At 43.4% G+C, this 24,857-nt stretch overlaps 1 protein-coding gene across 1 annotated transcript in view; it reads left to right on the top strand.

Moving 5' to 3' along the window:
• The window catches only part of PPP5C (protein phosphatase 5 catalytic subunit), a 951,041-nt gene that overhangs the window by 64,674 nt on the left and 861,510 nt on the right, over positions 1–24,857 (top strand). Inside the window, exon 2 of the mRNA XM_069644590.1 lies at positions 23,130–23,371. Within this exon, the coding sequence (XP_069500691.1) occupies positions 23,130–23,371 (242 nt within the window). The remainder of the gene's footprint in view (positions 1–23,129; positions 23,372–24,857) is intronic.

Here is a 24,857-nt window from a genome sequence, read left to right as displayed (position 1 = left end):
GTTTTTGAAATTCAGAACACTGCTGATAACCAAGGCATCTGCACCGTTCAGTTCTGAAATGCAAACTGGCAGCTTCAAGGCACAGAGTGTTGCAATCACTCAGAATGTATGCCTGTTAACCACGAGCGGTCAATCAAAGAAGTGTTGATACTCTTCCATTGTGTCTTGACAGGCTAGGAGAGATGACATCTGCTTGACCGCCTCGAGTGTGCTTCAAGATGAGATTCATCACTGCTACACACTTTTATGCGAATAGTTTGTAAACAAGCTAAATACAGGCTCAATTTTGGAAAATGTAAAGGCCTTAAATTGAAGTTTAGCCATGGTAAGAATTTCAATTGTGATGGCCTGTGTGGATTGAAAATAAACCCACAACATTACTTGTGCACTCACAGTAATAAGGTTGGGTAGCCCAACTTCAACGTGATGCATTGAAATGTACGAGGTAAGCAGCGTTTGACAATCTACGTACCTTGACTGAAATTTTGCAATTAGTATAAGATGATGAATGCCTTCAGTGCTATTCTCTCAGGAATTCACTTGCATAGCATGTGCACAAACTATGCGAGTGGAACCTTTGCAATCATGTAACAAGTACAGTGTTAATTCCGGATTTGAAGGTGAGTAAAGCACAACATAATCTTCCCTAACCCATGTGTTATTAAAGGGGTAGTCCAGCTAAAAATTGTATTTAAAAAATAGATAGGCAACATTAAAAAAAAAATACTAGCACTTTTTTTTTTTTTAAACTTCCTATGTAAAATTTTGAGCTATTCAAGCTCAAAATTCGCAAAAGCAAGCACATGGGCGCATCCATTTTGTGAAATGGATGCCCGCCTGTGCTGGCTTTTGCGGCACTAATGAAGGAAAAGCCAGCCAGCTGTAGTAAACGAAAGCTACCGCTGGGTGGCTTTTCCTTCATTGGTGCTATACGCGGAGGACGGGGACCGGAGACCAGAGCAGGAAAGCTGCAGCTGAATCTCGATAAGTGCTATTTATTTATTTTTAAAAATAAGCACTAGCTGCGGTTGGTTTTTCGAAGTTTTCCGGGCTGGAGGAGCCCGGAAAACTTAGAAATAAAACCGCAGCTTTAAAAACGTTGTATTTATGTTTGCAGTCGCTTTTGAAGCGACCGCACACATAAATACAACTTTCTTGTGTTTGAAAACGCTGCGGTTTTTCTTTCCAAGTTTCTCAGGCTCCTCTGGCTCGGAGGAGCCTGAGAAACTCGGAAAGAAAAACCGCAGCGTTTTCAAACACAAGCACGTTGTGTTTCTGCCTGCTGTGGCTATCACTTTGGGTCTCCGGTGCTCCCCCAGGGGAGCACCGGAGACCCAAAGTGAAAGCCAAGGCAGGCAGAAACACAACGCGGTTGTGTTTCTACCTAAATCTGCTTTCCCATTCGGGGCTCTCGGGCTTGGAGCCCGAGAGCCCCGAATGAGAAATCAGATTTAGGCAGAAACACTGCGGCATGTAAACACTACCGCGTTGTGTTTCTGCCTGCCTTGGCTTTCACTTTGGGTCTCCGGTGCTCCCCTGGGGGAGCACCGGAGACCCAAAGTGATAGCCACAGCAGGCAGAAACACAACACGCTTGTGTTTGAAAACGCTGCGGTTTTTCTTTCCGAGTTTCTCGGGCTCCTCCGAGCCGGAGGAGCCTGAAAAACTTGGAAAGAAAAACCGCAGCTTTTCAAACACAATAACGTTGTATTTATGTGCGCGGTCGCTTCAAAAGCGACTGCAAACATAAATACGTTTTTAAAGCTGCGGTTTTATTTCTACGTTTTCCGGGTTCCTCCAGCCCGGAAAACTTAGAAAAAAAAACGCAGCTAGTGCTTATTTATTTGTTTTAAAAATAAATAGCACTTACCGAGATTCAGCTGCAGCTTTCCTGCTCTGGTCTCCGGTCTCCGTCCTCCGCGTACAGCACCAATGAAGGAAAAGCCACCCAGCGGTAGCTTTTGTTTACTACAGCTGGCTGGCTTTTCCTTCATTAGTGCCGCAAAAGCCAGCACAGGTGGGCATCCATTTCACAAAATGGATGCGCCCATGTGCTTGCTTTTGCGAATTTTGAGCTTGAATAGCTCAATTTTACATAGGAAGTTTAAAAAAAAAAGTGCTAGTATTTTTTTTTTTTTTTTTTTAATGTTGCCTATCTATTTTTTAAATACATTATTTAGCTGGACTACCCCTTTAATCAAATGGACATTTCCCCAGGAATGTAGTTCCTGAAAAAACAGAGGGTGTAGTTTGAAGTGGTATATTTTTAAAACACCATGGAAAGTCCTATTGGACACTAAAGGTACTCGGGCATATGATGCCACAAAACCTCTTTTTTAAGCACGCTGAGCAAGAAGAAAGAGCTTTACTTGTCCACGGTTGAAATACACCAGGCAATGTCAAGTGAATGTATCTGTTCTGCCCACGAAATCACATTCTAATATGAGTCCTGCTAAGTGTCCAGCAAGTCTGTTACAACAGAAAGACTTACTGCTGCTTCTTGATCAATTCTAATAGGCAGGTCATTTGAAACCAATCCCACCACATCTGTAATGACATCCCTTAGCGCTTGATCGTTAGAATCTGATGCATGGAATCCATGCTGCACTGCCTCCTTTGCTTATAATTATGATGCACTACAGAACTCGCCACCTTCTCTCTTCCACGCAGGGTAGAAGCTCAAGTTCTTACTGCGAGTGGTCTGAAACTGCGTATAATTTAGAAAAATATTTAAAAGGTGGGAATCTACATGCCATGTCTAGCGTGTGAACAGCACCTTTTTGATTTGCCATATTTCTGACCCCCAAGTACATCAGAGGGACAGTTTCCCGCCATGTTTGTTCAGTCATGTTTGAAAAGTATCCTCTGGGTGGAACTTATATTGATTTTCAAACTTGTAATCCCCTTCTTGGTAAGGCTTCAGTGAAATATATTCTAATTGTGCTTAGAATTCAGTTTGGCATGGCACTGAACTGTTCCCAGTAAGTATATTTGGGCCACACGATAGGCTCGCGTGTGGCAAACAAAAAGGCATTGTAATAACTTGCATAACACACATGGGACCCCATATCATGGAGGTCTTCAACATCATCAAATGAAGCTTTTTGTGCAAATATCTGGAGCATAGTGCTTAACAGGTCTCTATGTTCTGGACATAGGATTACTGGGTGCACAACAGTCTGGATTCATCAATCACAGAAAAGGTGTGAACTTGTAGCTCTCTGACTAGGCCATTTAATGTTTTAAACAATGGCATCCACATGTGACTCGTGGTTAAAGGAACCATTTGTATTGAGGCTTGAGTGCCTGGCTCCTGAAGCTCTCTTCTATAATGTGTGCCAAAAACTCAGACTTCAGAACAACTTGTCAGCTTACAGGTGGAGTGGAAAATGTGATGCATCCTGATTATGTCGCCACTCCTTTCACAGTATTAACCTCTTCCCATGTGGCCAGGGAACGGCAGCCGCTACCTGATTCCCTGGGGGTGGCTACATGGGCGTGAGTGATCACATGGGGGAGGTGATCTTCAAGGGTTTAGTGCATCATTGGATAAGACATGGCACGCCACAAAACCCCCCTTTTCCCATTTTAGGGATGCCCCATCTGTTACCCATGCCATAATGGCCTATTGTCATGACTCCCTTCCACCACCCAGGGAACCCAATATGGATATCGTCCTTTTATGTTGTGCATAAGTTACCTAGAACTAGCTACCTCTTAGGAATACAAAGGTACTGCGCCGAGAAAGCTGCATAGAGCAATGAAGATCACTGGCAGTGAGAAGCACAGAACGCGGTCTAGTTGTAGGGAACCAGTGATGGGTGCCGGGTCATTTAAAAAGTACATCCATCATGGCTGAAGGAGAGACAACTGCCTGGAGGAGTCCCGGATAGCCAAGACCGCAGCAGAGGAAGGAGAATGGAAGCGAGAGGATGACACTTGGAGAAGGGCTCCCTGATCGTGCTGCTGGAAGCAACCTCCCATCGGAGCTCAGGCCCGTCTGTGGCTGCAAAGTAGTATCTCCAGATGTAAAGCCAGCTGCAGAAGTGGCTATCCCTGAGCAGCCAGAAACCGGGGGAGAGCCAAGTGGGAAACAAAAGGCGAAGGACACCCGCTTCAAGTAATAAAATCCTGGTGGAGGAGCGACCCAGGAAACAAGCGACCAAGAAGCCACCACCCACCGAAAAAACTTGAACTACACAAACCAGACAGAGAGAAGCCCCTTCCCCTCTCCTAGAACGCTGTACACTGAAAAAACAGGTACGCTAAGGGAGAGACAAGTGCTGGATGTCTGGGAGGTTACAGGGAATTGTAAGCAAATGAGAATAACTTGGCGAAGGACCCCAAAGAAGTAAGCCAAAGAACGTGTAATAAATATTGAGCCTCATTTAGAGTCTGCTGGTGCGGAAACAATGGTGGTGGTAAACCCACCGCCACTGCTGTTTCCGGACCGGGAGATAACAAGTTCTGCAGGTGGGTGGTGCCACTCCCGCCAGGTCTGACCTGGCGGGAGTAACGCCACCCGCCTGCAGACGGAAATGGAAACACCGGCTCTGTCATAGACGGAACAAGTGTTTCCATTGTCCCCATGCCCATGGAGTCCTATGGGGCTCCATGGGGATTTAAGGAATTCCGCCTACGAAATTACCGGGTCACCAGTGTTGTAATGCCCTGGTGACTCTGGTAATCACGGAGGCGGTAATTAATTCGAAGTCCAGCAGCCACCTGCCGGTTTTTCCAGCTCGGTTACCGCCGGACTTGGAGTGAGGCCCATTGTAATGAAAGCAATTATCAAGTGAGACTTATAATAAAGTCCTGGCAGAAGTATACCAGATGTAGTTATGTTGCTTAACATACAAGTGATCCTTTTTATTTGTTGTTGGTATTGTTGTTCAGACATTTAAGGAAAACCTGTACCCGTAAGAACTGTTGTGTTGGAGAAGGGAACGTTCCCCTAGACCTGTCGTTTTTATCCATTGGAACATTTGTGTTAAAGTTACACCATTACTTTGAACCATTTGTGCTCTACCAAGGCTAAAGACATTACCCATTTCACCTTAGAGTTCTGTTTAGCATGTGAGGGCCAGAATAGGATTTCGGACACAGGACATTGTGACTTATCTTGACAACAGACAGATCTTTAGTTTTTGTTGAGGTAGGGGAAACTCCTCATAGCACAGGGACAGCAGAGCCTTTTCCAATCCCTTATTTGCTAAATATGTTTATAGGCAACACTATGAGCTGTGTGTTCACGTCTCATTCCTGGCTCTTCGCAAATCATTGCTCATAAAATGCCCAGAAGTCAGTGAGATGAAACGTATAGTGAGTCAACCACAACATAGCGAAGTATACTGTCAGCATGATGTAAAACCGTTTCAAAAAGTCGGTCTAAAAGAATTATTTCATAGCCTTAGAAACCAATAAGGCTTTCTGTTTCCAAATGGGCAGCGCCGCAGTACTTCCCTGAGTTGTGGAGTTTTAGTCAAGTCTGGTATATTCTGCATCAACTTGGACACCAATCCTCCACATCTGTTGAATCTCCATCTCTTCAGGCTCCTCAACTGGTAGAGGACGTTTGCATGGAAACATTGTGCTAACCATTTGGAGCAGGTTTCAGGTGACCTGGTACCTCTCTTGGGTGGTATTGCGTGCAGGATAGCAGTTCTGGAACCCTTCAGTCTGATTACTTGCACTTCCGGTCCGTTGGAAAGGCCAAATGGAGTCTTGTCATGGATCTTCTCCAGGACTCAGTCTCCCGGCCGTGACGGTGGCTTCAGGACTGGCCTTGGCAACTTCCACCTGGAACGATTCCCTCTGCTGTGTTGTTTCCAGCTGCTCTTGTCTGGAGAGGTCTGGTGAGCGGGTGCAGATCAGGAATACATATTTTTATCCCAAACAAGGGCTCAAATGGAGCCCTACCACTGAATACAGAGTGGTGTGGTACATGGTTTTTTTTTTTTTTAATATGTTGACGTTTTTCCAAGAACCGGTCAACGGCTCCCCACTCTCTGCAGAACTGGAGAAAAAGACGTCATCCCTCTGGTGATCAGGGTTCATGAGCATATACACAGTGGACGGAGAGCTTTTACAATATATCCAAGATTTTAAAGTTTTGCGGAAACAATGTATATAGATATTCACTTCGTAGGGAAGACCAACCCATTCCCCAATCCTGGAATCATGCATGCTTTAAACTGTGATCTGCTTTGTAGCGCTGTTCTTTTGCCCCAAAGACTTGGTAGACCAGTCTCCATCCCCAGGGTTAGATTTGCTTTTAATATTTTGTTAATCGAAGACGTCACCCGTTCCCAAAAAGGAAGAATGATCGGCCAACTCCACCAAATGTGGGCCCAGGTTCCCCTTCCCCTAGACCCCCTCCAGCACTCATCTGACGTATCGGATACATCTTCTGTAATTTCGCTGGGGTGTAGTGCCATTGAAGCAGGACCTTGTACCAGCCTTTCTGTAATTGGATTGATCTGGTCAATTTGGCAATATTACCCCAGAGAAATTCCCAGTCCTCTTTTGCAACAATGCAGCCCAATGTCCCTTCCCACTTAGCCATAAGCCAGGTTACAATCCCAGGCTTTTCGGAAATGATTTCATATAATGCCGAAACCAGATGTTTATCCCGATTCAGTTTTGGCTATTTGCAGCCTTTGTAAAATTAATTTTTATTTGTTTATTTTTGTGTATGTGATGCCCAATGACGCAGTTGGTAATAACGGAGTCTGTAGCCTTCCCTCAGGTCATAGGTTTGTTAGTGTTCCAAGGACATGACTACTTGTTTGTGCGTTACATCTCTCAACCGCAAATGCCCCGCCTCCCTCCAGCGGCTAAAGGAATTCCCCACCATTCCAAGGGAAAGCTGTGGATTGTGAACAAGGGTGTGAATAGGGCTGGGATGAACGAGCACCTCATCCCATACATTTTCCAACAGTGCTGTAATTTGAGACGCGTGCATACTTCCCGCTATATCTGTTTTTGTAAGCCAAAGAACCTCGGCTAATGGGGACCCTTCCACAGCTCTATCAATTTTGACTTGCTACTTTTTCATCACACATAAACCAATGTTTGATCACCCTTATTTGTGGGGCTTTGAAAGTTATGGTAGAAATGGGACTGCTAGGCTCCCCTTAACTCTCTGGGGCACTTAAAATGTGCAAAGCCACCCTCTGCTTTCTATTATCCCAAAGAAATGCTGACCGAAGCGTATGCATTGTCCTAAAAAAGGTCTTGGGGAAGAGCAACCGGCAAAGCTTGGGGGGGGGGGGGGGTTAATTAGCCTCACCATTTTAATCGAAGCCATCCTGCCAATCCATATATTAATGGGGGCCACATCTTTCTAAATCTGTTTTTGTGGTACTTAACAGGTGAGTATAATTTGCCCTGTAAAGGGAGTCTAATCACTTCGTAATGTTCAGTTACCTGATCCGATCTGCTGCCCACTGAAACGGAGAACAGTCCTGCGCCTCTTCTAGTAAATTCCCCGTCAAAGACAAATTGAGGACTTCAAATTTATTTACATACATGTTTAGTCCTGCCACCTTGCCAAAAGCCTCCACCTCTGTCACCACCTCAGTAAATGAGATCAACGGATCCGCGAGGGCCAACAGAATATCGTCGGCAAAGTCCATCACCATGTGTTCATCCCCTCCACCCCCACAAACCTATACCTTCTCTCAACCGCTGCAGAAAAGGTTCCAGATTTATGGCATGTAACAGTGAGAGGGGGCTTCCCTGCTTTGTCCCTCTTTCCAAACAAATCGGTTGTGAGAGTTGGCCATTAACCACCCATCTCGTACTAGTAGAGCGATAAGCTCAGATCATCCGCATACACCTGCTCCGAAATCGCGTATGGTCCATGGTATGAAACCGAAATGACCACTCAACCCTATGGAATGCATCAAAGGAAAGTAATAGGGCGGGTGTCTTACATTTTTGGAGATTTGTTTCTACGAGATGACACCACCACCGGATGTTTAAAGGGTTGATGGTATTTGATTTAATCATGCTTGATCGGGATGTATGAGATCCATGAGCAGGGCCTCCAATCTAGTCCACAAAATCTTTGTGCAGCTCCTAGCGTGGATGTTAATGAGGGCAATAGGGCGATATGAACTACATAGCGTAAGGTCTTTGTTAGCCTTCTGTAATAGAACAAGCTTTGCCTGGCCCATTGACGCCGAGATACCCCCAGCCATCCCTAAAGAATGATTCACCAGTGTCCGCTTCAGGGCCAGTATCGACCAGTATTTCTTATAAAATGTGGCTGGAAAACCACCTGGACCCAGCGTTTTATGCAGCGGAAGTTTCCCAATAGCACATACCTCTTCATCCCCTTCTAGAGATTCTCCATCCTCATTCGACAGGGTTTTCACAATTAAAATATTCTGCCTGCGGTTGCTACGGAGTGCAATCTGATTTACGTGGTCCCATAAAAGTGTTCAAAATGTTTCAGCGTTTCCCCATTCTCTGTCGCTACTTCCCCAGTATCATTACGTAATTTCAGAATGGTCCGAGCTGCTGCCTTTTTCTTAGTTGCCTGGCCAACAACCTAGGCGCTCTATTACCCTCGTCATAAATCTGCTTTGTGTTGAGCAGACTCTTCTCTGCCCATTTTGCCCTTGGCAGATCTAATTGAACCCGGGATTCTCTGTACTCTTTTTCAGCATAGCCCTGGTTGGCTGGCTCTCCCCCATTTTCAGCATAAACTCCTTCCCTTCAATTGCAATCCAACGTTCTTCTTAGTTTGTCCCTAGAATCCTTTAGGGCAATAGGCTTCCCTCCCCCGTATTACTGCCTTTAAACGCGTCCCATTAATTCCCCAAGGAAGTGTCGGATGCGCGATTATCTAGGAAGTAGCCACCTCTGAGAGAACCCCATCTTTAATGATCTCTTCAGGGAAGGACCATCGCCAAAAGCCACGTAGGATCTTGGAACATATCCCGGGAAGCAAATAAAGGGCCGTGATTGGAGAGAGCAATGGAACCCAATAAGACAACCTTTACTTTGCCCACCAATTGAGCCGAAACTCAAATATAATTGTTGCTCAATAGTGATCTATGCACACGAGAATAAAATGTGTAACCCAGCGCCAAACCCCTGCACGCACGCCACGCATCTACCAGCTCCAAATGGTAAAGTCTGTCTTCAAGCCCTTCAGTTGGGGACGCTTACCCCCAGACCATTTCCGGAACCCACGCCAGATTGAAGTCCCCAGTCAAAATGATGCTTCCCTCTGCCATATTCTCAAGTTTAGCCAAAAGTAATCATCTTGCCCTCAAATTTGGTACTAAATTTGACAGATATCGGCCCTGCTTGTCCTCCCTTGTACCAGGTATTGTGAGAGTGGGGATGTTCTTGAAGGCGCTCGTGACCCCCCACTGCAGTTTTCTTGCTCGTGTTGGCTTGAAAGACATGTGGATATGAACCCAGGTGGAACCTGTGTTTACATTTTCGTGTATGCGTTTCTTGAAATGAGTCTTGTTTCTCACGTCTGAAATGTTCCTCCTTGCACCGTTTTATGAGGAAATGTAAGCCCCTATGCATAAGAACCTTGAGCACCGTTTTTGTTACAAGCCCCCCTGCATCCCTCCTGCAGGTTCTTTCAATTGCTTTCCCCCTTGAACTCCTACCCCCTCTGTATACTGCCACAATGCAATTTCCATGGACCCACCGACCTACCACATTCCCCCACTCTGAACCTAAATCAGAGCATACAATCATCCGTCCAGTTCCCCATTGTGCCCTCCCCTCTTCCCCAAAATACCCTCAACAATAACTGCTCTGGTCGAACCATAGATCCTATTGATATCGCAGGCTGACGATTCCTGGCCATGATCCGAGAACTTAACCCGAGCCCAAACTGGTGGGAGTCAACACTACAAACTTGGGTTGGATCCCAAGAGGCACTGGTATAAATCCAGGCCCCCACTGATCTCTCACCCCTTGCGTCACAACAAAGTGCTTTCAACACATTCCCCAATTTCTAACTGCCCTTAGGAAGCATATAGCACCCTCCATGCACCCATTCTTCCATAGCACCCAGCAGGACACACAATAGCCACTGATCGTGCTGAACCGTCTTTACCCATCCAGGTTTTTATCCTTGTCCTTAATGACTCCTTTGGCGCCTGGGTGCCCCTGCCTTCTCTTGTTGCTGATGACCATTCCCATTGTTTTCTCCTCTGGGCATCCAGACTCTTGTCCTGTGGGACCGATGGGCCAGTGTCACCATTCGGTGACAAAATGTCGATATCTTTGTCGCAAGATGTAACGCTACACTGTTTCCTCTTTCATGTGAACAGTAAGCCAAACTGGAATGTACCTGACCTTTTTCCTAAATCAAAATGTTTACGACCGTGCCCATCGTTCTCCTCTTGAGTAAGGTGGATTGGGCGAAGTCCTGAAATAGTTGGACTTCAACACCATCGATCCTCAGGGAGCCAGCTGACTGTGCCACCTTCAAAATGTCCTTTCTGCCCAAAAATAGTCCCGGCACACAACGGAAGGAACCCGGGACTCGGTCAAGGGATGTACTGGCGGCCTCCTTTTATGGGCAGAAAGAGGACATTTTGAAGGTGGCGCAGTCAGCTGGCTCCCTGAGGATCGATGGTTTTGAAGTCCAACTATTTCAGGACTTCGCCCAATCCACCTTACTCAAGAGGAGAACGATGGGCACGGTCGTAAAAATTTTGATTTAGAAAGGAGGTCAAGTACAAGTGGTCATTCCCATTTGGCTTATTGTTCACTTGAAAGGGGAAACAGTGTAGCGTTACCTCTTGCGACAAAGATATGGACATTTTGGCAGTGATTAAAGAAGATCTGGTGCAATATCGGATGCACTTCCAAGAAAAAATCACAGATTTGTTCCAGGAGCAATTTGTTTCCAAGACGCGTGCGTTGCCACAGAGCTATCCTCCTGTCACATTGCCAATGCTATGAATTTGCTCTGTTGGTATGTGCTCTTGTGTGCATCACTCATAATAAAGGGCAAGTTTAAGGTCCCAAACTTGTTTCCAGAGCTGTCTGGAAGAAACAGTTTTATGCCTGTTGTCGCTGAAATCGGTCTGTATCCACTAATGCAAATCCGTGTTATAAACCCTGACAACGTAATCTTAACCTGAGATTACCAATATGAGCCTCTTTGAGTCTGCTTGGCATAATGCAAGTAACCATCATTCAGCAGTCTGGGCGGACATGTCCTCCAGGTGCTTCATTGCAATATGTTTCCTCATGTGTAAAGTGCCCTGTGATAGCCGCACTCACGGCTGCATATGTGCAATGTGTGACGCCAGCTGGAATTGCAGATCCATCACAATAAATTATTTGGAAATTATCGAACAATGGTATCTCAGGTAATTAGGTGGCTGGCTCTGTAGCTGTTGTCCAAGTAAAACCACTCATTCTTTGCAATTCTGCTTGAGCATGTACAGATGATGACCATTGAATCCACTTAGTGAGTAATGCTTTTGCGTTCGGCACGCTTGCTCGTGTGCCTCCCACAAGTTGCACTAAATGTGTTTTATGTTAATAGTTCCATTCACAGCTAAAGGGCAATCTTTCTGAATAATCTGAAACTGCAGAGATACTTTTCTCCTCCGTCGTAAATCTCAATTCAGGAGTGGAATACACACTTGATTTTATAAGCAGTACATTTAGTCTCTCCTAAATTACAAACTGTGTATGTGAAAGCGTGATCTCGATTTCCCCCCCCCCCCCCTTTCACCCCCCATCTGTTTTATCTCTAGATCTCATCTTTGTTCCTATTTCACAAGGGACCAGTTTGTGTTGTCAGTGAGTACACATGGTGCAGAATGTGAGTGTGTTCTGGCAACCAATGAGCTGCTTTGAAGTTTGGTTTTATCAAAGCATAAAATGGTTTCACTAGCTTTGCAAAATTGGACGCGTAAGATCTGCCGACATTTAAAAGACCTAAATAGACCTGGAATTGTTTGTGTTATGCGTGTGTATCCTGGTGCACTTTTCGAGGAAATCAGCTGACCAGCCTCTGACTTTGTCCGTAAGAGTACAGCCTAGGAAGGTGACCTCACGGTGAGCGATTTTCTAGACTTCTTGAAGTTGAACAAGTACCCTTTTCCCGGCTAACATGCGGATGACTAAATCAACTTGCTGTAAATAGTCATTCAAATCTTCATGGATGATAAAGATGTCATCCACATATTGCCAACAGTTGGGAATGTCTGCCAACACACTCTGTATCCTTCTTGAGAATGTGCTGGGTGAATTCTTATACTCCGTTATTCTGGTGAATTGAAAATGCATTCTTAAAAGTAAATGCAATATATTTCTGACTTTGTGTAAAATATCCATTAACTAGCTATGTTGATTTTTGGACTGTTTCCGTTTTACAATGTGCGTTTATAATCTAAGATAAGTACCATCTGGAAAACGGGCTTGCTTTATAATTACCCCTTGGTGCATTAATTGGTCCACAATTGTTTGTATGTGTGCAATTGCTTATGGCTTAATAGGATACTGTCTGTGGTGCAGGTGGTGTCAACACTGGGCTTACATGCTCTGGACATTTCAGATCATGTCATGTGTGATCTTTAAAAAGTTGCACTGCTCCCAGTCACTAGTACTTCACCTCTAGGTGTTTGTCTCGCATACAATTGTGGCCAATCCTGGAGTGCCAAGAGCCCTTTTGTATTCGATATGTAACTGTAGTCAAAACAGTACCTCAATTTTTCACCTTACAGTTGAATATATACAAAATGCACTTCATTATTAGCTAACATTTGCCCAGTGGGTGCAGTAATCTCTGCATTTGTATGTGGCTTGGTGTGCTCCAAAAATTGTGTTCTGCATTGAAATATGGAAATGTCAGACCCAGAATCTAAGATGACTTCTATCCAGTCAGTGTGATGCTTTGTCTTGGAAATGAGTGTGCTGACACGTCATTTTGTTGAACTTGAAGGGCTGCAGTATGCCTTTCAAGTTTCACGTTTTTCCCCCTCAGCTTGAAGACGTTCTGGTGTCTTTACCTTTGGGGAATGATATGAGCCCTCAACAGTACCATATTTCTATGGCCTTCTCATTTGTTTTATATCTCTGGACTCCTAGTTTATTGGTTTAAAATGGGGCTGACTTTTAGTTTACTCTAATGCCTTCTACCTCTGAGTGCCTTGCCACTGATGGGTGTCCCTATCCCCTGTAGATATCTCATTCTTTTGTTCATGTTCTGGGAGTTTTTCCTTCCTTTTTCGGGGGGAGCTGATGTCTGTGTGCTCTACCACCTGTTTTTACCTTGATAGGATCCCTTTCCTCTTCAGGGGTTTGTGGGGGTGGTCTCCCTGGCTGATGTACCTCTTTATCTGTCTCACTATGCTTGTTAGCCTTTTTCTGTGCCTCTGCCGGTATCCTGCCTAGGTGATCTCTGCCTAGTGACTAATGTCCCCACATTGCTCCTCCTTTTCCTTTTAATGTAATAGGGACATCTTTCGAAGAACTTCTAATCTTGCAGGCTCTCCTTTCAATAAAGGTAGAATTATGCTCTCAGCCATTTGATAATTATTAGATGCCATAGACCAGCCCAGGTTCATGGCTGCACCAGCACCCTGTGTTCCCCTAATGCCTGCCAATATGCTAAAGATGGATAGATGGAGTGCTTAACAGCTGTAAATAAAGCCAGCTATAAATTGCAATCCAACTGTTTCGGCTTGCTAATGGCGGTGTGCAGCCAGAGGGAAGAAACATAGCTAGAGCCCTGTGCCTTTGTTGAGGGATGACTTGTGGATGGGCAGCTTGCAGCTGTCCAATACCTTCTGGGTATGTCCTCATTTCTGAAAGCACATGGCCCCGATATGATTCTCCGTGTCTGTAGCTGCACCCCTCCTGTGTCTTTCCTTGCGGTTGCTGAGCAGGAATTATGGCATGCTGTGCGTCAAACTGTTATGCAAGGTTACGTACAGTGTCAAAATGTGCAGTCAGAAGTTCATGAACTACTTGGAAAAAGGCCATCTGCGATTTGTATTTAACCAGGTTAAAGTTTCTAGTGAGTGGTTGGGTGTGTCAAACGTCCGTGCCTAGCATTTGTTTGTGGATAAACTAGATGCCTCCAAACCAGTTCATATGGATTGAGTTAAGCCAATTCAGAAAACTGGTAGGGATGATATTGGATAGTGTTTAAGTCACCTCTTATCAGTAGTGTCATACACATTATTGTTTTTTCTGGCATTTTTAAGTAAGTGAATAACTATTCCGCTGGTAGACCTCCAAATTGTACAATTGCTACTTTAAGGTTTATAAAGGGGCTCCTCACAATTGGATAATCTTAGCCAGTCGAACACGGCTGCCTGCAATGGGTGGGGAGGTTTAGTTCCTGATGCACCATCTTCTGTACACACCTAACCTCTTCATTAAAAAAAAAGCTTTTTTTCTTTAGAAAGTATTTTTTGTCAGTCTGTTTATTGTGACTGGTGCATGAGGTTCATACGCTACTGACATCTCGAAGCGGGTCCCTTCGTGGCTGTCGCCTGTCTTGCCTATCATTAGGTGTGATCGGGAGTCCTTCATTTCCACCTCCTCGTCTCTCTCCCGCTCTCTCCTTTTTTGATATTTCTCCTCTAACAGAGGGAAAATCTGTAAATTATAACATTTTATGCTTTGTGTCCAGCCGCCTTACTGTGGTTTTTCTTTTCTTCTCCTTTGTGCCATTCCTACCCCCTACTGGCACCACACTTCGAGGAAGGGACGGAGAGAGGAGGAGGAGGAGCATGGGGGAAGGGACGGGGCGAGGAGGACGGGGCGAACACGAGGACGACGAGAAGATGGGCATGGGGAAGGGACGGAGAGGGGACGATGGGGAAAGGGACACAGAGGATGAGAGGACGGGCATGGGGAAGGGAGAGAGGACGGACATGGGGAAGGAAGAGAGGACGGGCATGGGGAAGGGACAGAGGGGACAACAAAGAGGACAGGTAGGGGGAAGGGACAGAGAGAGGAGGATGACTGGAGGGGGAGGATAAAGGGAGATTTGGGAGGACATGCAGACCATTTAGATGACGGGGATTGCTGGATGGTGAGGAACGGCAAGTGGAGGAACGGCAAGTGGAAGACCATCTATGATACTTATTGCATCCCAATAATTGCCATTTGTTAGACCAAACAAATATTCTGCTTCTCAACACCCTTTTTTCTCTTCCTTTTTGTAGCAATATTTTGTCCAAGCCGTGCTGCTAAAGCACTACCAAATATGCCAGATCAAGAATGGATGTGGTTGTTTTAACACATGCTTTCTTTATGCCCAGTAATTACTATCAATTCAAGGATTAAAAGAATTATAGGCTCACTTAAATTCAGGTAATACAGTATGTAATTCAATACTTGGTTTCGAACAGTAATGAATCCTGAAAGTTATAGAAATACACAGAAAAGGCAATAAAATGCATCAATGAAATAAAACCATGAATAAAATGTAAAACGTGCCGAGAGAAAAAAATGCACATTAAAAAAGGAAAGATGAAACATAATAAGATCACATTTTGCTGGAATCTATACAGTGATGCAAATTAACTGCCGACTAACTGTTTCTGATTTGTTGTGAAGGTTAAATGTTTTTACTATTGGTAGAATGCATTACTGCATGAAGCTAGTATAACATTTATTTTATTGTTTTGTCCATTCATTGCCTCAATTCGGCATATATAATGGGATGAGAGGTTATGGTGTGATTGAACTATAGCACGGATGGCATGGGGTAGTATATTTTTGTGACTTCTATATTGACTAATATGGGATATTAAGTGTGAATATGGGTGCGGTTTAGCATATATACTTTTTGTTTTTATGGATTTTTATGACTAAGAAATATAAGGGGAGAGGTTATATTTTTGTGAAAATTATAGTTGGGCATAGGATTCTAGGGTTACAGTTTAGTAATAGGAGTTGGTGTTTGTGATTCATCAAATTGCCCTGGGTATGGGCAATTTTCAATTCAAATGGTTAGACTTTGTTGTGTGTATGTGTGGAGTGTATTGTGTACGTGGGGGTTGAATTAAGTTATAATGTTTTTTTTTTTTTCTCCGAGTCTCTTCCTATTTAAGAAACTTGATAATCTATGTATACAAGATTTATGTCCCATTGGAGCAATGAAGAGTTGCATTCAATAGGTTTTATTTTGTTTTGCTTTCTGCTTAGGGTGGGATCTTTAACATTTGTTACATGGAATGGTAAAGGGCTTAACTGCCCTAATAAGGGAAGAAAGGTAATGGTTAGATTGCAACGTGAGGAGGCGGATGTCATTATTTTACAGGAGACTCGTCTGACGGATAATATGGGGCCTCTAAATTTATGAAGGTTTTGTTAAATTGTTATTCAAGCAATTCAAGAGGAGTAGGCATACTGATTCGGAAGAGATTGGGTATGGTGGTTGAGAATGTACTTATGAAGGATGAGGGTGGTTTTCTATTAGATGTTCAATATGAAGGGAAAGTGTTGACCCTGGGTTTGGTGTATAGTCCATGCTCGAATGGCATTTGTTTCTTTGAGGAGTTGAAGGCTTCTTAAAGTCACCTTCAAGAATAATATGTTTCTTAAATTGTATTTTAGATGCCACTTTAGGCTATCAATGTGCAAGTTTACGGGTCATAGATTGAGTGATGCTTTTCCTGATTGCATTGATACTTTTGCCTTGGTTGATAGTTGGAGAATGTTACAGTTGAGAAGGGTTTGTCCTTTTTTTCTCCTGTCCATAACTCTCATTCGAGGTTGGATTATTTATTGGTTTCAGAGAGATTGGTTGATGTAATGGATATTGTGGAAATAGGGGAACAATGGCTTTCTGATCATTCATTGGTGAAATTGATTATAAAACGGACCATGTTCAGACCCATCAACATTAAATGGAGGCTTAAAACATTTATAAGAGGAGAAAATGTGATGAAATTAATGCTTCCATTGCTCATTTCTTTGAGGATAATGAAGGTTCTGTTGACTGTTTGGTGGTGTGGGACGCTTTCAAACCAACTATATGTGGAGAATTGATCAATTGGACGACTAGGGTGAGAAGGGAAGGTGAGGTGAAGATTAAAAATCTGGAATTTGATTTTAAGAATATGCAGAAAAAAATGCTTTGTCTGGTAAAAGTGCAGATAGGTTAAAGATGGAATGTGTTAAGGAAAGATTGAAGAATACTTTGGATGAGCAGGCAGAGAAAGTGCGTTATATTTTGAGACAGAAATTTTGGGAGGAGGGGGATAAGAGAGGAGGTCTTTTGGCTAGGAAATTGAAGAGCTTGTCAGAGAGATCGTTTATACAGAAGATTGTGGATGAAACGGGGGGTTGAAGATTAAAAGTGCAGATATTTGTGAGAGCTTTAGATTGTTTTATACTGCTCTTTATTCAGATGCGTCGCAGATTGAGAAAGATAAATTGAATGAGTTTTTTGAAAAAATTGAAATCCCCCGTCTATCGGAAGAAGGCAGAGAAGCACTGGCTGCTCAAATGCCAGAAATTGAAATGGGAGATGCTATTCGTCAACTGAATTTGGGTAAATCTCCAGGTTCAGATGGATTACCTGTTGAGTTCTATAGATCCTTTGATACAGTTTTGGTGCCCAAATAATGTGTTATTTAACCGGTTTCTTTCTGCTGGGGTAATATATGTACCTCTATGCAGGAGGCGATTATCACATTAATTGCTAAACGGGGAAAGGTTTCTTCAAAATGTGCTAATTATCGTTCTATTTCTCTACTAAATGTGGATGTAAAGATTTTTGCAAAAGTTATGGCTACACGGCTACAAAAGTATATAGGTGATTTAATAGTTCGCTCGCAAGTAGGGTTTATGGACAAGAGACATGGATATGACATTAGGACATTATTAAATATAATAGGTTTGTCTTGTGAAAAGGCAGAGGAAGTACTTATCTTTGCTGAAAAACCATTTGATTGTGTGAATTGGTAGTTTAATTTTACATTACTTCGGATGGGTTTTGGTCCACAATTCTTGAATTCAATAGGTGCTTTGCAGTATAACATTTTGGCAAAAATCTGGGTTAATGATATTTTATCTCAAACTTTTCGGTTATACAGAGGAACTAGACAAGGTTGTCTGCTTTCACCCTTCTTATTTAATTTAGTTCTTGAACCTTTGTTAATATATCTTAGACAGGAACAGAATATTTGTGGATGGAAATTAAGGGAAGGGGAAGTGAAAGTTTTAGCTTATGCTGATGATCCGATAGTTCTGACAAATCCAGAGATAGGGGGTCGTTACTAAGGGACATGTTACAGGAAGTAGGGGAATTATCTGGGTATAAGGTGAACTGGGGGAAAACAGTGGTTTTTCCGCTAAAGGTAGATCCGCTAAATGGAAGATCGTTAGACTGGGTGTCATTGGGCTGAAGTCTCTGTGAAATATTGGGTATTCATTTGGTACGTGATATTAAAAGAATAGTTCAATATAATATGGAGACATTTAAAGAAGTACTCATTAAGGATATACAACAATGGGATAGGTTGCCTTTGGGCATCTGGGCTAAAGTCAATGCTATAAAAATGTTATTGCCTAAAGTTTTATATTACATTCAGTCTCTCCCTCTTAGGTCTACCAAGAAGGTTCTCAAGAGCATTGATAGATTATTTATAGATTTCTTGTGGGGGAAGGGGAATAGGCTGAAAATTCCACGATTTCTTATGATGCGCAAGGTTAAAGATGGGGGTTTTGGCTACCCTGAGTTAGAATATTATAAGGGTTTTCTATTAAAGAAAGCATCCTATTATTTTGGAGAAAGGATTTCAGATCCTTACTGGCTTACCAAAACTGGGGGACAAAACTGGAAACAATGGTGGTTTAGAAAGCTGCTCTTGTTTCTTGGATTGAAGGATGTGGACAATCCTTGTTTTTTCATGATTTGGCATCAATTTGGCTGAATCCAGGTCTGCAAATTTAAAATAAAATGCTTAATTGGAGAGCTTGGGCTAATGGTATTTTGAGAATAGGAGATGTTTGGAGAGAAGGAATGATGGTTCCCTTTGATGATTTGGTCAATTATTATGGCCTGAACAATAGAGCATTTAGGAGATATAGATCTTTGGAACAGTTGCTAAGGGTGAGGTTACAGATGTTAGATGAGCCTTTGAATTATAGACCTCAAATTATGTGAATTGTTTACTACACCACCAGGGGCGGTCTTGACCTTTATCAAATTGATGCCTATGCAGGAATGTATGTTGAACTCTTGGGATAAATTGAGATTGGAATGGGAATCAGAAATGGGAACAGAGCTATCTGAGGAATTGTGGAATTATGCCTGAAGGATAGCGGTCAAAGCTAAAGTTGACCTGAACCTGAGATACATTCAACACTTTTTAGGACGAATTTATTGGACACCTGTGAGGATGAATAAGAGGATTGGCAGATAGTGTTTGGGGTGTAGCAACCTTTCAGCATATGCTTTCAGAGTGTAGTAGAGTATTAGATGAATTTTGGAAGGATGTCCTGGATAGAGTTGATTTAGTAGTAGATGGTCTATTCCCTCGAAGTTTTAAATTGGTTATTTTTCTTTTGCTTGATGACAGAAGTGGAGATATGTGATTCATTGGATTGATAGAGCACTGTTGATGGCTATTAAGCATATTATGAAGGTGTGGCAATCTAGGAAGAAACCTCACTATGAAAATTGGTTATTGGACATGCAAACACTATAACACTATCGTGGTATGAAAAGACACAAGCCTTGAAGCGCGATCGGCAGGTTGACTATACTGAGAGGTGGGGTTCTTAAAATGTAGAACTGGTTTTATAAATGTGTAAATAATATTGGAGGTGTGTGGTGGTTGGGAGTTTGTCTGGTCTATTGTGATGTTTTTATTGTATTTGTAATAAAGATATGCTATGGGGATGGGGTTTCTTTTGTAGAGATATGATAAGATGCTTTGAAAATAATTTTGATCTGTTATACCTGATATTGTATACTTATTGCAAACTCACTCTTATGTATGTTTTATGTTTTTGTGTAAAATAGTAAATAAAGTTGGGAAAAAAAGGTAAGTTAAAATTGTACATTGTGGATACAGCTCATTAAACAGGCCCTCCAGCGGCCAAGTACTTATGTTGCTTCTCCCATGCCAACAGCAAAAAATGCCAGCCAGAAATGCAAAACCAAGTATGCCCTATTGAGGTTATAGAGCTTAACTAAGGTAGCAGCTATTTCTTGCTAGCATACGGGGCAGAAAAAAAATGCTCAATGCTTTCGGCTGCACTAGGGCAGAATGGACAGGTGGGCGAAGAAGACTCATGCCAGGAATGCTTGAGAGGCCAAAGGCAGTATGCCAATACGCATCTTCATGTACAGGGCCCTCATTAATGATATCCAGGTAACATTCAAACCCGGCAGTTAATTTCCTGGCCTGGTAGGGAGCTAAATTAGCTGAACGCGTAAGAATTGCTCTAGTGTCTCTTTCCCATCTAACCCTAAAGGTCCTCTTGAATAGTGCTTTGAAGTTCCTCGGGTTAGAATCGGGCTGCAGCCAGTAAACTTCCATCCCCACTGATGACAGCTTGCTACGGATCACCGGAGACAAAGGTAGGTTTGGGCCACCCAGGCAGGCCAAAACATCACTGGCCGCTCTCCCATATTGGACCAGTTTACCACTGGACCAAAGTCTAGCCCAAAGGAAGACTGGCCTCAGCAGAGATATAAAGCCAATGCTCTGCAGTCCGTTTTCACAGTACCAGTGCATTTGGCGCATTAACAGGGAGTTCCAGTGCCGATTTTAGTAATTTCTCTTCCGCGGCCCTGGAGGTCTGCTAGGTTGCAGATAACCCACAGCTCGGCCCCATATAGAGCTGCCTGCCTTGCCTGACTCTTGTAAATTTATAAGGTTACACTGACGGCACCTGCGCCTGTATAAATCTAGATATAGCCACACAGTTCATGGCCAATTTAAGCCAGCCCACGTTACCTGTTCTTCCAGGCACAATTGCCCGTTAAACGGACCCCCAGATAATACTCGCGACCTGCTCAATGGGGCCGCAACTCAAAGCCACACCATTGACTTGAGTTTTCTGTAAGTTAATTTCCAGTCCATTGGCCGCGTAAAATGCCTTTTTTAAAAAAAAAAAAAAGCTAGTTGCTTCCCTAGCCCATTAGGCGTCAGGGAAAGCATTATCGCATCATCGGCAAATAACAAGATGGGATTTTCTCCAGCGCCAAAGATGGGGCATCTGTCTGTTCAGCCAGTAGCAACTCGATCACTCTAACAGAATAGGGGCAAGAACACATCCCTGCCGTACTCCGGCCTCAGTTGTTCTGTTGGATACTTGTTCACCCACTGCATTCCTGATAACTGCTCCATTATTGCAGTACAATGACTGGTTTTCACCCAATATGCCAGATGGCAGACCTAGATTGGACAGAGCGGCCCACAGTCAAAAGAAGTCTTCTAATACACGAAGACCACATAGATCTTCATGGATTTTAACAGTGTACTTCTGCAAAATCTAGAGCCTCAGGACCTGGTCGACCTCGCTGACTGTGTTGAAAACCAGCCTGAAGATAAACGGCCACGCCTCCTGGCACCAGGCATCCGAGTGGCCCGGTCCCACTTTTGCAAACATCTCTCACCCCACCCTTGCATCGAGGAGGGAAATCTGGCGATAGTTGGCCGGGCAGCGCCTGCCACCCTTCTCAAATATAGGGACAAGGATTGCTTTGGCCCATGAATAGGGAGCCCTGTTAGCGACCAGTAAAGTATGAAAAAGCTAATGCAGACAGGGGAACCATGTGGTCCATTCCTGTATAAACCAATCAATGGGAACTAAATCGGGGCCAGGAGCTTTCCCCGGCTTCTTGGTCATTATCGCCATCTTGATGTCGTGCAACGACCGCACCAGTGGGGCGGCAGCCTTCACGTTTGGCCTGTAGAGGGCAGCAGGCTCCTGGCTAAGGCCATTAGGGGGGGGGCACTGTCCCTGCTATACAGGGTTCCAAAGTGCAACACCTAATCCACCTCAGAGATGGTATCCTACGCCGGAAGTTCCACCCTGCTACTACCTACATTAACATAATGCCAGAAACCTTTGGCATCCCTGGATTTAGCAGTCCGGAGAAGATTAGTTGCGCAGAGCATTCCTCCTTTCCCCTCCCCCAAGTAATTAGCGGTACTGTGCTCTTGCATCTACAAGCGCCCTCATGCCTTGGTCCCTGGGGCACCTAGCACACTCCATTAACACCTTTTTGGCTGCTCGACAAACCCTGTCATGCCAGGGTGTGCTACTCTTAGCCCTTCGGCTATTAAAAGATCGAGGTTTACTCAAGCCACTTCCTAGAACACTCATGATGCTTTCATAAACATGCAACAAATAATCCACATTGGAACCCTGAGGGCGGCAAAGCGGCTCCATCATGGGCAGGATGGATGCGTACAATCCTGGAATTTATGACTCTGGGTTCAGCGTATGCCACTTAACGGTGCACCTCTGTGGGACCTGTGCAGCTGATGCCTGTGGTTCAAATATCAATTCTAGGTGGTAAAAAGGTGATTGCTGCATATCTGTTAGCTAGTTGCCTAAATTTAGCAGTGAAATGAGCTCCTTTGGACGACCGATCTCAAACGGTTAAACCCTTGGAACACCTGGTCGTGTTTACTGGTTTTTCTGCATTTATCGATTAGATGTGATTAAGGGTTATTTCCATTTCAAAATAAATCCAGGGCGAGTGAAGTCTAGTTTAACATATTGCTTGGCATATTATGATCCCACTCACAGTAGTTGGGCTTATTATTCCCACAAATTGGAGCGTAAACTCACAGAACTAATACTATTGTTTCAGAAATATATGCTGCGCAACCTGCAATTAAATGTGTTTGAATTTCATGGGTTGGAGAGGTCGTTCTCCTGAGGTCGATAATGGTGATATAATGGGGTTGTATCGGAGCGGCATTGTGAAAGAGCAAGTGCTATCATCAAAAGTGAGGATTAATGTTTTGTTTGCTAGTGTCCTGAATAGGGTGGTGATGCATGAAATGTACTGCCACCTAACTGGCAGAGCACTCTGTTTTAATAAAGAAGAAAAAAATGGGTATGCTCATGCCTGAACTCCTCCTTGACTAATGTGCGGTCATTGCTGATGGTTCCTGTGATGTCTCTTCTCTTTTTCAGTTAAGGATTATGATAATGCAATAAAGTTTTATTGTGATGCCATCGAATTAAATCCTGAAAATGCTGTTTATTATGGGAACCGGAGTCTGGCATACCTGCGGACAGAGTGCTACGGTTATGCCCTCTCGGATGCCACCAAGGCCATTGAGCTGGACAAGAAGTATATTAAAGGGTACTACAGGAGGGCAACAAGCAACATGGCACTGGGCAAGTTCAAAGCTGCCTTGCGGGACTATGAGACGGTGAGTAATTAAGTGTTCTTTTGGCCTTGTCCTTTTTATTTTTCCTTTCCTGGGACCCTTTATTTGTCCTGCTGGCTTCTTGTGGATTTATTGTCTGCTTTACTGTTTGAATGCATGTGATTTCCACTTTATTCTCTTGTCTTGGGACCTCTGAGAAACCTTTAACAGACTGCTTCACCACTTTGCAAAATCAGCTTTGCTGTTCCAGGTTTAAATCTCCCCATTCTTCACTTGCACTACTGCCTGAGAATGTATGATGCGCATTGCTGCCCCAACCCACACTGGTGCCTAAAGTCTTCACGACACGTTATTTTATTGGGACCGTGTTCTTCCCTTTCCTCTCCTTGCATTATGGGTGTCCTAGACTTTCACTGATTCATTGAATCCAGTCTTCTTTCTACTACATTGACCCTTCAGATTTACTACTTCATGCCTCCCATATTACCTATGTCATACCATCTTTCCTGAAGGTCAGATTTGGCACACAAGTGAAGTACCATGTGGTGTTTGCCTCAGGTTTGACCTTTAAAGTTCAATGCATTAAATGTGAATCGTTTCTTTTTTTTTTAGTACAGCTGTTTAAGCTTTTCTTTTTTCTTTAAAAATGTTTTATTGAGAATTGTAAGCGACTTCAATTCAACACTACAGCTAAGTCAATGCCTAGTCTGGGATGCTGATGGAAGCCCTTATTGATGTATTTTTATGTCCAGTTCGTTTACTCTGGATGACAACCCTTATATAACACCCCTCTCTCAGAATCCCCCTGACACCGCTGAGCCAAGAAGTAGGTTTGTTTTGAAAATTTAAAAGGTTTATTTGAAGATTAAACAATTATATATCACACTTTTATAATAAATTAATATTTGATAGCACACTTGTGAAGATGATAATGATCAACAATGGATAATGTTACAGTGGTACACTCTTTTTGATGGCTTAGAAGTGATATAGAGAGGATAAAGTAGCTGAGAATGCTTTTATGGCTTCAAAGACAATGCAATGATGAATGAAATGCAGTACAGAAAATAAACTTGATATGATTTCAACCAAAACAATGTAATCACTTTTCCCCCTGGTAGCAATTCACCCCCCGCCCCCGCCCCCACTCTCTTTATGCAATGTAAAGAGATGGAAGGAAAGCACACAGTTCTCAGGAATGCAATCAAATATAATTCAGTTCCCCCCTAGCAATCTTAGAGGAAAACAGGTAGGAGTTTTAAACACAGGCAAAATCCTTTTAAATGTGGTGGCAATGAAGTGAAAAATATACTCAAATTGCTTTTAATTCCCTATAGGAGGTTCAGGGTAGGTGATCGATACTTTGAATCAGTTCAGGCCAGCCCTATCAATGATTCAGGGATGGTCATTAGGTTGAAAACAGATTTCAGGGATGGAAGCAAAGACAAATATTTTTACCCGTGGCTAAAATTAAGCAAAATGTCAAATCGCGGCAAATTAGTCGCGTGCGTCGAGTGCAATTATGGAG

The sequence above is a fragment of the Ambystoma mexicanum genome, chromosome 2p (assembly GCF_040938575.1).
Source record: "Ambystoma mexicanum isolate Mex_15411 chromosome 2p, UKY_AmexF1_1, whole genome shotgun sequence".
Taxonomy (NCBI): domain Eukaryota; kingdom Metazoa; phylum Chordata; class Amphibia; order Caudata; family Ambystomatidae; genus Ambystoma; species Ambystoma mexicanum.
Note: the sequence above shows the minus strand (reverse complement) of the source record. Positions and strands in the feature narration are given on the sequence as shown.